Here is a 14,083-nt window from a genome sequence, read left to right on the forward strand (position 1 = left end):
CCTGACCTGCTGTGCTGTTCCAGCAATAAAGTTTCAACTTTGATCTCCAGCATCTGCAGACCTCACTTGCACCTGAAAGTTGGCCTTCAGTGACTTATCGACAAGGACACCTGAGTCTCTTTGTATGTTTACACTTTATAACATCTTAGCATTTAAGAATATTCTACACTTCTACCTCACACTGCATTCCATCTGTCAGATTCTTGACCGTTCAATACGACTGTGCAACCTTCCTGAAGTTGCCTTTCTCTCAGCCCTTATTCCCATACAGCTTTGTATCATCTGCAAGTTTGGAAATATTACATTCGGTCCCACCTCCAAATCAACAATACTTATTTTATTTATTTATTGTCAGGTGTACCTAAATACAGTGAAAAGCTTTGTTTACAAGCAGTACAGGCAGATCAACGACAGCAGTATCTGTAAACAATGACATACAGATTGTAGAGTGGGGGGAAAAAACTTGAGACAGACAGGTTACTTTGAATAGGATGTATGCTAGGCAAGATGAACATTGGCATGATCAGCATTATTTGACGTGAGAGAGTCCATTCATCAGTCTAAATTTGTCAGGGAAGAAGCTGTTCCTGGACTTGCTGGTACGTGTTCAAACTTGTGTATTTTCTGCCCTGACGGAAGATCTTGTAGGAGAGCTTTACCAGGGTGCGATGGGGCTTTGATGATGTTGGTAGCTTCCATGGGTGGAAGGTTGGCTTCTGTGATGGTCTGGGCTGTGCCCACAACCCTCTGCAGTTTCTTATGGTCCTGGGTAGAGCAGTTGCCGTACCAGGCCGTTATGCATCTGGTCTGTATGCTTTCAATGGTGCATCTGGAGAAGTTGGCGAGGGTCTTAATGGACATGTCGAATTTCCTGAGCCAGCTGAGGAAGAAGAGGCGTTGTGCCTTCTTGACAATCACATCTACGTGGGAAGTTCAGGACAGGTTGCTGGTTTTCGTCACTCCTGGGAACTTGTCGCTCTCCACCCTCTCAACCTCAGCTCTGTTGATGTGGATGGAGACGTGTACTCCTCCTTTCTTCCTGAAGTCAAAGGTCAGTTCTTTAGTTTTGCTGACATTGATTGAGAGGGTGTTCTCAATGCACCCCCATGTCACCAAGCCCTCTATCTCCTTTCTGTATTTATTGTGAACAGCTGGGGACCAAGCACTGAGCCTTGTGGTACCCCATAAGTCAAAGTCAGCCATCATGACAATGACCCATTCATTCCTACTCTGTTTCTGTCAGCCAATCATTAATCTGTGCCAGGACATTACCTCCCATCTCCCAGATGCTTTAATTTTTGAACTAGTCTCTTTTGCTGGGAGCCTTTATCAAAAGCCTCTTGAAAATCTAAATTTATTACATCCACTGACTCCCCTCTATCAAATACGGGGTAGACCATTTAGGACAGAGGTGAGGAGAAACTTCTTCACCCAGAGAGTGGTGGCTGTGTGGAATGCTCTGCCCCAGAGGGCAGTGGAGGCCCAGTCTCTGGATTCATTTAAGAAAGAGTTGGATAGAGCTCTCAAAGATAGTGGAATCAAGGGTTATGGAGATAAGGCAGGAACAAGATACTGATTAGGAATGATCAGCCATGATCATGTTGAATGCTCGAAGGGCTCAATGGCCTACTCTTGCACCTATTGTCTATTCGGAGCCTGTTCCCACTCTCACCCATATCTTCTGATCCCTTTAGTCCAATAATTATATCTAACTACTCTTTTAAAACTTTGTGTTTTAGCCTCAACTAACTTCTGTGGCAGAGAATTTCACAGGTGCACCACTTTGTAGAGTCAAGAAATTTGTCATCTCAATCCTGAATGGCCTATCCTGTATCTTCAAAATGTGATCCCTGGTTCTGGACTAATGTCATCGCGCAAAATCCTTCCTGTGTTTCCCCTGTATAGTTCTGTTAAGAGTTTTATAGTTTTCTATGAGACTTTTCTAAACTTCAGCATATGTCGTCAGAAACCAGCCGGGTCTCTCTGCCGACGTTAGTCTACCACCTGCGCAGTCAGTCAGTCAGTCTGGAAAATCTTTGTGGACTCGTTCCATAGCCAGAACATAGCCTTCCTCAAATAAGGAGACCACAACTGCACACAAATTTCCAGGAATGGTCTCGCCAAGGCCCTGGGCTTCTGCACTCTAATTCTCTCACAATGAAGGCCAACATACCATTTGCCTTCAATGCCTGCTGCACCTGCATGTTTACTTTCAACAGCTGGTGTACAAGGACATTCAAGTCTCCTGACAGCCATCTCCCTTCCCAGTCTACAGCCATTCAAATAATAACCCACCTTCCTGTTTTTGCTAGCAAGATGGATAACCTCACACTTATCCACATTATGCTACATTTGCTATGTTTTTGCCCACTCACTCACCTTGTCTATATCACATATCTCTTCCCCACCATTTATCCTCCAACCCAACTTTGCAGTTTACAAACTTGGAGATATTATGTTTTATTCCCTCATTATATGTGTTGCAAACAGCTGGGGGTCCATGATCCCGACAGTACCCCAGCAGTCATGGGCTGCCACTCTGAAAATTACCAGTTTATTTCTACTTTTTGCTCTCAATCTACCAGGCAGTTCTCTCTCTATGTCAATGTGTATCCCCAAATCCCATAATGCTTTAATGATACTTGCTAACCTCTCAAGTGCGGCCTTAGTAAACACCTTCTAAAGTTCAAGTAAATGGGCTGGGGAGTGGCAGATGGAGTTTAATTTAGATAAATGTGAGGTGCTGCATTTTGGGGAAGCAAATCTTAGCAGGACTTATACACTTAATGGTAAGGTCCTAGGGAGTATTGCTGAACAAACAGACCTTGGAGTACAGATTTATAGCTCCTTGAAAGTGGAGTCACAGGTAGATAGGATAGTGAATGCGACGTTTGGTACGCTTTCTTTTACTGGTCAGAGTATTGAATACAGGAGTTTGGAGGTCATGTTGCGGCTGTACAGGACATTGGTTAGGCCACTGTTGGAATACTGCGTGCAATTCTGGTCTCATTCCTATTGGAAGGATGTTGTGGAACTTGAAAGGGTAGAGAAAAGAATTATAAGGATGTTACCAGGGTTGGAGGATTTGAGCTATAGGGAGAGGCTGAACCAGCTGGGGCTGTTTTCCCTGGAACATCTGAAGCTGAGGGGTGACCTTATAGAGGTTTATAAAATCGTGAGGCACACGGATAGGGTCATGGATGAGGCCTTTTCACTGGGGTCGGGGAGTCCAGAACGAGACGGCATTGGTTTAGGGCGAGAGGGGAAAGATATAAAAGAGACATAAGGGGCAACTTTTTCACTCAGAACATGGTGCGTGTGTGGCATGAGCTGCCAGAGGTAGTGGTGGAGGCTAGTACAAATGCAACATTTAAGAGGCATTTGGATGGGTATATGAATAGGAAGGGTTTGGAGGGATATGGGCCAGGTGCTGGCAGGTGGGACTAGATTGGGTTGGGATATCTGGTCGGCATGGACAGGTTGGACTGAAGGGTCTGTTTCCATGCTGTACATCTCTATGACTCTGAATGCACTGGTTCCACCTTATTAACTCTACTAGTCATTTCGTTGAAAAATTCCAGTAGATACGTCAATATGATTACCTTCTCATAAATCAATGCTGTTCCAGTCCACTCATGTCACTGTTTTCCATGTGTTCTACTATTAATCCCTTTATAATGGACTCTAGCACTGTCAAGCTAATCAGTCTACAATTCCTTATATGTCCCTGCCCCTTTTCTTTAACCAAAAAAAAGGTTACATTAGCTATGCTCCAATCTAGGGCAACTCTTCCAGAGTCTTGAGAATCTTGAAATATGAAATATTTTGAAATACGCATCCACTTCGTTAAATACCCTGGGATGCAGATTGTTGGGATCCAAGATGTCAGCCTGTAATCCCAATTTCACCAACACTATTTCTCTGGTAATACTGATTTCCTTAAGTTTTTATCTCACTACAGATCATATGTACCCCAACAGTTTTGGTGACATTATTTGTGTCCTCCTTTCTGAAGGCAGAATGAAAACACGTATTTAATTGGTCTGCCATAGTTTTTTGCCCATCATAAATTACCCTGTATCCAATTGGAAGCAACGTACATTCAGCTTCATTAATCTTTTCTGCTTCACACGCTTATAGAAACATGATACGCTGTTTTTCCACTCTTAATCAATTCTTATGTCCTTCTTTGTGGAAATCTCAACTGTCCCTAATCCTCCGGTCTGCTTTTATTGACCTTTCTTGGACCTAATACTATCTTTAATTTCTGTTGTAAGCCATGACCAGGCACCTTTCCAGTTTTGTTTTTGCGCCAGACAGAAATTACCAATTGGTGCAGTTCCTCCATGCAGTCTTTACATATTTACTATTGCCTATCCACTGGCTGTTTTGGACAGAGAAGACTAGAATTTCAACTCTGGAGTAAAGATGAGGCTATCAGCAGGAGCTGCCTTTCAGTGGGTGGAGACTGTGTCCATGTTACAGATGCAAATAGATAGTTTTTGCGATGGTGGGGTCAGAAGCTCAGTGTTGAGTCCAAGAGGGCAGTGGGCAAAAAGGATTGACAGATACAGAATTGTTAGTACAGCTCAACTGAGCAGCAGTTTGAGCATTAGGCCTCACACTTGGCAGTGCATGTGAAGAAGTGAGAAATCTAATTCAATTTGTGTATTGATTGCCAGCTCGCAGCTATGACTGGAATCATCTATGCAGCATCTTCAGGGACCAAACAGGTCAGGTTCAGCTCTGAAACTCCCTCAAATGTTTGTTATGTTGTCCCTCTCAATCATTCTAAGAAGGAGGTAGCTAACTATGGCTATGAGTTAGCTGTGCTCAACCCAGATCCTGTTGAGGGTGTAACAGCCCTGTACTAAGAAGCAGGAACTGAACACTGATGTTGCAAAATCAACATTTATTTTCTTTACATTCCATACACACCACACATTTGAATGTTATACAGTACCATCTATCATCAAGAAAATGCTACTGTTCATTTAAGTGTTGTAGCAAGTCATTGAGAAAACTAAAATACTATCAGGCAGAGTCAACATGATTTTGTGAAAGGGAAATAATACTTGACAAGTTTTTTTAGATTAGTTTGCAAGTGAATAAAGAGGAGCCAGATTTAGTATGGTTAGGTTTCCAAAAGACAATCAGGAAAGATGCCATCTAAAAATGCTATGGCACAAGACTAGAATTTGTAGCGTTGGGAGTCACATTAGTATGGTTAGAGGATTAGCTAACTAACAAAACAGTTGATGTATGTACATGATTTTCAGGTTGGCAAATTGTAACGAATGGAGTGCTATGGGGATTAGTGCTGGGTTCTTAACTATTTTTGATGAGCATGAATGATTTGAACAAAGGATCAACTGAAATGCAAACATTTTCTTATGAACACAGGTAGGAAAGCAAATTGTGATAGAATCTGCAAAAGAATATGACAGGTTAAGTGTTTGGAGAAAAATCTACAAGATGGGTCTATAATGTTCTCTTCTTTCAGAGAATAAGGGTATTGCTGGATAGACCAGCATTGTTTGGTCATCAAAATGTGCTGGGAAGGGTTGTGATCTGCATTATTTGCTGCTGCAGTCAATGGAGGGTTAAGTACGCCAACACTGCTGATCGGGATTTCCAGCATTCCGACCCAATGACAGTGAAGGAACAGTGATACAGTTCCAAATCAAGAGCATACAGCAAATAATTAGGAAGGGAAAAAGAATATTGACTCAATTGCAAAGGGGACAGGGTATAAAACTAAGGAAGCCCTGCTTTGCTTGTACAGGACTATGACAAGGCCACAGGTACAATGTGAGTTCAGTTTTGGTCTCCTGAAGGAGCGATTTTTTTTTTACATTGGAACTTGTTCAGCAAACATTCACTTGGTTGATTAGTGTGATAAATTGAGTACCTTGCGAGTAAAACTCGAGTAAGTTGACTGTACATCTACTGCACTTTTAAACAATGAAAGGCCATTTTTTAAAAAAAAATAAGGTTCTAAGGGGATTAGATAAGGCAGAGACAGTGAGTTAAATAGATTTTGGATGGCCAAGGCAGTTGAAGGCTATTGCAGCCAGGCAGAGGAGTGAGTTAATACCAAAATCAGATTAGTCATCAGCCGAATGAATAGTCTACATTTGCTTGGATCATTAATGTTTTTACAATTCAGTTGATAAATTTGAGCAATTTGAAAATTCATACTTCAACCAAGAAGTTTTGAAACCACAGATTTATGGTACGCAGCCACACGCACAGGAATTTAGTGAAGTATAAAGGATCAATATTTCACAAATAATCCATTATCTGTGAAGCAAATTACAAACTTCTGATCATATGAAAAGAGCTGAGGACAAGGATCTTGCTTTGCATGCAATTATAATGGTCTCCATTTAAGGTAGGGGGGTGCATATTTGATGCAAATCAGAAAAATGACAATTCAAATGCAATCAAAACAACTGAGGGAATGCATTCAGTTACTTTACTAGCTGAGACAGACTACAATTGCAGAATGCTAAGGTCAGAATGATACAAAACACTGCATCTAGAATACTGCTTGCAGTTCTGGTAATCATATGCTGGGTAGGAGATCATCACACTTGAGGAGAGATTGAGGATATTTACAAAAGGTGTTACAGCAACGGATAAATTTAGCTGTTGGAATTGAAAAAGTTGGAAAAGCTATTATTTTCTTTCAAACAGTACAAATTAATGGGAGATTTGATTGAGGTATTTGAAGTTTGAGTCCCCTTGTGAATAGGAAGAATCTGTTTCCCTTAACAGGGATGTCAATAACTAGAAGGTCTAGATTTAATGTAATTAGTTGAATGATTGGAGGAGAGTTAATGCAGATTTATTTTCACTCAAAGGGTAATGGGGATCTGGAATTGTTGAAGAGTTTTCGGAGCAAAAATCCTCACTGCATTGTTAGGAATGGGAGGCTACACACTTTAAGTTGTCTTTTAATTTCAAAATCAAGTTGGATAATGGAGAAGGGCATGTGAGTGACAAGGAAAGTAAAAGTTACGGGGGACAAGTAAGCAAGTGCTGTTAAAGCCACAAACAGATCAATCAAGTCCTCTGTAGTGAAGAACGCACAAGAGATCAAAAGGCCCATTCCTGCTCCTATTTCTTATAACCTTCAGATGACAGATTCTGACTATTCACTAGTTCTGGCCAGAGGTAAACCAACGATCTGGTTGACCAAGGGACAAGGACCCAGGCCAAAACCTATCCACTAAGGTGCGAATTATAACTCCAGGACACCAAAGAAAAGGCAGCTTCTTTTACTGTTTGTCAACTTAGGGGCAGAATTTCTATTGATCATAGTTATTGTGTCATTGCAGATGGGAGTTTTACAGGAGGACACTGCAGACTCCCCATTATAGTAGACTCTGAAGGAATTGCCTGGAAATTTAATACTCCACTGGGCAATCCTTTAACAGTAGGATCCCTGAAAAGTCTCCATTTAATTTGGATACGGAGAACGGTTCTGATAAAATTAAGTAAAATATCTACCCAGAAAAAGTTAAACTATTACAGACTAATTCCTGAGTAACAATAAACACTCCCCATATTTAACAATCACAGACACAACTTAACTATCCTTGTTATTACATAGACGATACATCATTATACTTAGAAGCTTCTCACATACTGTGAATTATGTGAGGTGTATTGACCACATTAGAAACAAACATGTAATCATTAAACTGTGTGCTCACTAGGCTCTTGAATCTGCTTTTGGGTTGGTGGCTTTGGGCAAAACTGCACATCACCTATATTTTTGATAAAACAAATTTAGAGTTATAGAGATGTACAGCACGGAAACAGACCCTTCGGTCTAACTCATCCATGCCGACCAAATATCCCAACTAAATCCAGTCCAGTCCCACCTGCCAGCACTTGGCCCATACCCCTCCAAACCCGTCCTTATTCATATACCCATCCAGATGCCTTTTCAATGTTGCAATTGTACCAGCGTCCACCACTTTCTCTGGGAGCTCATCCCACACGCGGACCACTCTCTGTGAAAAGGTTGCCCCTTACGTTTCTTTTATATCTCTCCCCTCTTACCCTAAACCTATGCCTTTTAGATCTGGACGCCCTGACCCCAGCGAAAAGACTTTGTCTAGTTATCCTATCCATGCCCTTCATGATTTTATAAACTTCGGTAATGTAACCCCTCAACCTCCAACACTCCAGGGAAAACAGCTCCAGCCTATTCAATATCTCCCTATAGCTCAAATCCTCCAACCCTGGCAACATCCTTGTAAATCTTCTCTAAACCCTTTCAAGTTTCACAACATCTTTCCGATAGGAAGGATACCAGAATTTCATGCAATATTCCAACAGTGACCGAACAAATATCCTATGCAGTCGTAACATGACCTTCCAACTCCTGTTCTCAATACTCTGACCAATAAAAGGAAAGCATACCAGACACCTTCGCCACTATTCCACCTACCTGCAACTCCACTTTCAAGGAGCTATGAACCCGTAATCCAAGATCTCTTTGTTTATCAACACCCCCAGGACCTTAACAGTAAGTGTCTAAGTCCTGCTAAGATATGGATTCCCAAAATGCAGAACCACACATTTATCTAAATTAAACTCCATCTGCCACTCCTCAGCCCATTGGCCCATCTGGTCAAGATCCTGTTGTAATCTGAGGTAACCCTCTTCGCTGTCCACTACATCTCCAATTTTGGCATCATCTGCAAACTTACTAACTGTACCTCTTTATGCTCGCATCCAAATCATTTATATAAATGATGAAAAGTAGTGGACCCAGCACAGATCACTGTGACACTCCACAAGTCACAGGCCACCATCACCCTCTGTCTTCTACCTTTGAGCCAGTTATGTATCCAAACGGCTAGTTCTCCCTGCATCCCGTGAGATCTAACTTGCTAATCAGTCTACCATAGGGAATCTTGTCAAACGCCTTACTGAGGTCCATATCGCTCTCCCCTCATCAATCCTCTTTGCTACTTGATTGAGTTTTTGAAGAAGTTTGTGAGACATGATTTCCCACGCAAAAAGCCATGTTGACTATCCCTAATCAGTCCTTGCCTTTCCAAATACATGTACATCCTGTCCCTCAGGATTCCCTCCAACAACATGCCCACCAACGACATCAGGCTCACTGGTCTATAGTTCCCTGGCTTGTCCTTAACACCTTTCTTGAACAGTGGCACCACGTTAGCCAACTTCCCAGTCTTCCAGCACCTCATCTGTGATTATCAATTAAACAAATCTCTCAGCAAGGGTTGCATTAATCACTTCCCTCGCTTCCCACTGAGTTCTAGGGTACACCTGATCAGGTCCTGGGGATTTATCTACTTTTATGCATTTCAAGACATCCAGCACTTCCTCCTCTGTAATATGGACATTTTTCAAGATGTCACCATCTATTTCCCTACATTCTATATCTTCCATGTCCTTTTCCAGAGTAAACACTGATGCAAAATACTTGTTTACTATCTCCCCGCCTCCTGCGGCTCCACACTGAGGCCGCATTGCTGATTTTGCCGTCTTGCTGAGGGGCCCGATTCGTTCCCTAGTTCCCCTTTTGTCCTTAATGTAATCGTAAAAACCCTTTGGATTCTCAATTTTATTTGCAAAGCTATCTCATGTCCCCTTTTTGACCTCCTGATTTCCCATTAAGAATACTCCTACTTTCTTTATACTCTTCTCAGGAGTCACTTGATCTATCCTGTCTATACCTGACATATGCTTTCTTCGTTTTCTTAACCAAACCCTCAACTTCTTTCGTCATCCAGCATTCCCTATGCCTACAAGCCTTTCCTTTCACCCGAACAGGAATATCTTGTCTCTGGGTCTTATCTCTTTTCTGAAGGCTTCCCATTTTCCAGCTGTCCCTTTCTTTACCTGCGAACATCTACCCCCAGTCAGCTGTTGAAAGGTCTTGCCTAACACCGTCAAAATTGGCCTTTCTCCAATTTAGAACTTATCATTTCAACTTTTAGATCCACTATTGTTTTCCATCACTATTTTAAAACAAATAAAATTATGGTCACTGGCCCAAAGTGCTCCCCCACTGACACCTCAGTCACCTGCCCTGCCTCATTTCCCAAGAGTAGGTCAAATTTTGCACCTTCTCTTGCAAGTACATCCACATATTGAATCAGAAAATGTTCTTGTACACACTTAAATTCCTCTCCATCTAAATTCTTAACACTATGGCAGTTCCAGTCTATGTTTAGAAAGTTAAAATCCCCTACCATAACCACCCTATTATTCTTACAGAAAACTGAGATCTCCTTACAAATTTGTTTTTCAAATTCCTGCTGACTATGAGGGGGTGCATAATACAATCCCATTAAGATCATCCCTTTCTTATTTCTCAGTTCCACCCAAATAACTTCCCTGGGTGTATTTCCGGGAATATCCTCCCTCAGCACAGCTATAATGTTATCCCTTATCAAAAATGCCACTCCCCCTCCTCTCGTGCTTCCTTTTCTGTCCTTCCTGCAGCATTTGTATCCTGGAACTTTAAGTTGCCAGTCCTGTCCATCCTTGAGCCATGTTTCTGTAATTGCTATGATGTCCCAGTCCCATGTTCCGAACCATGCCCTGGAGTCAATCTGCCTTCCCTGTGAGGCCTCTTGCATTGAAATAAATGCAGGTTAATTTATCAGTCCTACCTTGTTCTCTGCTTTGTCCCCTGCCTGCCCTGACTGTTTGGCTCATTTCTTTTCTCAACTGTACCAGTCTCAGATTGATCTCTTTCCTCACCATTTCCCTGGTTCCATTCGATCTGATAGGATTCGCAAACAACGCCATTTATTGCCCAGATTACCCAGAACATGCCTACTGTCTTGTGCCAATTTAAATGCTCTGGTGTTTAGGAAATTAATGATTTCCCTGTGTATTGTGGTTTTAAGCTTAATGGACAGGTAATTTTACTAAACAAGATAACTTTACTAAACAAGTGCATCACCTAATGAAGGGTTTAGTGAGAATGAAATAAAAACAGCTGTTTTTCCTGAAGTGCCACTGGTCAATTTCATCGCAAGAGCTGAATTATGGTAAGTTAAAGGTGAAATAATGTAAAATTCACTTCAGTTTGCATCAAGCAATGGACAAAACCTGTGCACAATTTAGCACCTTATCAGAAGCAGACTATGCAGGAATACACAACATTCTAGGTTTGAGTGAAAAATACAAGTGCAGTTAATCAAATTTGATTTCAACAACCTAAAACAATTTACATTTTGAAGACACAAAGACGCATACCTGACTCAAATGGGTTTGGAGAAGACGAGAACAGACAGACGGAAGGGACAATAAGCCAGGAAATACAATCAGTCCCCACGTGAGCATGGTGGGCTCAATACAATTTATACAAATATTCAATCACTTTTTCTAGCTTTCAAAAAGTAGCAACATGAGAAATACATCATACTTAAAGTTAAGACTGGGGTATGGTGATTCCCCGATAACATGAACATTGGCAAGCAATTGCCTGCAGATGGTGTGAAAGCACAGACTCATTTTCAGATCTCCCTACTGAGACAGGTGCCAGTGTTCCTAAGAGAGGATCAGAGTAGAAACTTAGCAATTCTTCACAATACATGAGTAGACAGCACAACATGTTGACTGAGGTGTACAAAGTTAAAAATCACACAACACCAGGTTATAGCCCAAACCAGCAGGATAACCTAGTGTTGAGTGATTTATAACTACTGAAACAGAGTTTGTGCCTCCACTTTGCATTTCAAATGGTACAATTAACTCAGATCAAGACATCCACGAGAAAAGAAATCAAGTATGTCAATGTGCCCAACTTTGCACCACATCACTGCAATTATTTCATTAAAAAACACTAACCTGCCCTCTGATGACATGTTGCTGTTTCCAGAGTTTATACAGTGAAGGTAAAATTTTAGTTGGCTACCAAGAACTGCAATAAGCCACTTAGTGACTAATAAATTACACACAATTGCAGACTAAACTAAACACATTGTAATGATGTATTATTTTCTTGACCCTTCTTCTCCCAACCACCTTTGAATATTAACTAACTTACCCAATATCAATCAGAGGCGGTTTGTCACGCCCCCTTTTGTAGCAAAGATGCATTTCTGGGCTTTTCAAGCTCCCAAAATTCAAGTTTGCCTGAAGTCCCGTAGGAGTAGTCTCAATGCAAGTGTAACCTTCTGGTACATTTTCTCCTGCCGATTTGATTATGACAGCAAGGTCTATTATTGGTGCTTTTGGTCCTGTTGATTTAGTCTCCGATATAGTGATTTCTTCTTCCAATGGTGTAGATGTGTCAGTTAGGCCTGCGACTACAAAGTAGTCACTAACCCTGGGGCCTTTATCTTCAATCATGGCTGGTGTTCCTAAGAGAGGATCAGAGTAGAAACTTAGCAATTCTTCATAATACATGAGTAGACAGCACAACATGTATATATAATTTCTATCATTTCAGATGAACCTGGCAACTCTTAGCTTTTAAAATCTAAATTCTTTATGGTGCAATTAACGTTGTCTGTTTTCAATGTGATGTCATTAATCCCTGCCAAAAGTTACTTGACAAATCATCTCTCATGTCCTGAGCATCTAATCTATTTTCACTTTATTCCAGTAAAACGTTCCCCTCCAAGTGACCGTAATTAATAATATGGGTGACAATTAAATGTCAAAGTTTGAGGACATCCAATTTAACAATGGTGGCATAGGCTTGATGGGCTGAATGGCCTACTCTTGCACCTGTTTTGTTTCTAGCGACATTAAAACCGTAAATTGAGCTTCCAACAAAGTTTTATACATTCATCAGATATGGGCATCACTGGTTAGGCCAGCATTTATTGCCTGTCCTAAATGCCCAGAGGGCAGTCAGGAGTCACCCATATTGGGTCTATAGACCAGACCAGGTAACAATGGTAGATTTAATTCCCTAAAAAGGAGTCAGTGAGCCAACTGGGCATTTCCAACAATTGATTCATGGCCATCATTAAACTCTCAACTCCAGATTTTCATTGAATTTAAATTCCACCATCTGCCATGACAGGATTCAAACCTGGGTGCCTAGACCATTTACCTTGGTCTCGAGACGAACTGTCCAGTGAAAATACCACTAAGACATGGCAGAGTCTACAGTCTAGACCAGTCTACATTCCCTTCCTGAGCTAGCAACTGTAGAACAGAGGCCATTCTACCCTAGATTAGGTAACTCACCAGAAACTGACAACAGACCAAAGGCTGCCCTGACCAATAAAGTTAATACACAGGACCTCCCCATTACCTAATATTTGTAAGAGTTGTCCACAAATATATAGCTGTAAAATGTGTTGCTGGAAAAGCGCAGGTCAGGCAGCATCCAAGGAGCAGGAGAATCGACACGTCAGGCATAAGCCCTTCTTCAGGAAAGGCTTATGCCCGAAACCTCGATTCACCTGCTCCTTGAATGCTGCCTGACCTGCTGCGCTTTTCCAGCAACACATTTTTCAGCTCTGATCTCCAGCATCTGCAGTCCTCACTTTGTCCAAATATATAGCTGTGTCTATTTCAGTTTACTCTGTAGACAAGATGAAATAGATTCTTGAGAACTCAGAAGACATCTTAGCAAGGCATGCAAAATTGAGAGGGGTGGGGGACAGTGGTGTAAAATTTAGTTCAGAGGAATTGGTCAAGTCAAGAAAGATCAAAAATAAACTTTTCAGAACAGAATCACCTTTAAAATGTTAACTAAGGTCAAATTTTGTTAATTGATTGAAATACATCAATCCTCAAACACCTTTTGATGGAGTGAGCTGGAAAAAAGTGCAAACCTAAGAATTTCATGGAGGAAGAAAGTACTCATTTCATTTTTTTCTAAGAAATCTAACAGTCTCAAGATCAGCATCAGTTGAAAAGGGCAAAAGAGGTGACAGAGAACCAGTTGGAGTTCAGATGCAAACAACTAATACCCAAATGGATAAAAAAGTATAAGTGACACCACAGGAAAACAGTTAAGTGACAGGAAACAGATTAAACTAATAATACTTTAAGGTGAAGGCAGACAGATTCTTGATAAGTTAAAGGTGGAAAGATTATTGCGGGGGTGGGGGGGAGG

At 41.3% G+C, this 14,083-nt stretch overlaps 1 protein-coding gene across 6 annotated transcripts in view; it reads right to left on the reverse strand.

Moving 5' to 3' along the window:
* dennd4c (DENN/MADD domain containing 4C) overlaps window positions 1-14,083 on the reverse strand; it is a 152,712-nt gene that overhangs the window by 96,396 nt on the left and 42,233 nt on the right. For all 6 annotated transcript variants that reach the window (XM_043719121.1, XM_043719140.1, XM_043719156.1 and 3 more), the window contains one exon: window positions 12,053-12,368. In XM_043719121.1, coding sequence (XP_043575056.1) covers window positions 12,053-12,357 — 305 coding nt within the window. In that variant the 5' untranslated portion in view covers window positions 12,358-12,368. The remainder of the gene's footprint in view (window positions 1-12,052; window positions 12,369-14,083) is intronic.

Source organism: Chiloscyllium plagiosum, chromosome 2 (genome assembly GCF_004010195.1).
Source record: "Chiloscyllium plagiosum isolate BGI_BamShark_2017 chromosome 2, ASM401019v2, whole genome shotgun sequence".
NCBI lineage: Eukaryota > Metazoa > Chordata > Chondrichthyes > Orectolobiformes > Hemiscylliidae > Chiloscyllium > Chiloscyllium plagiosum.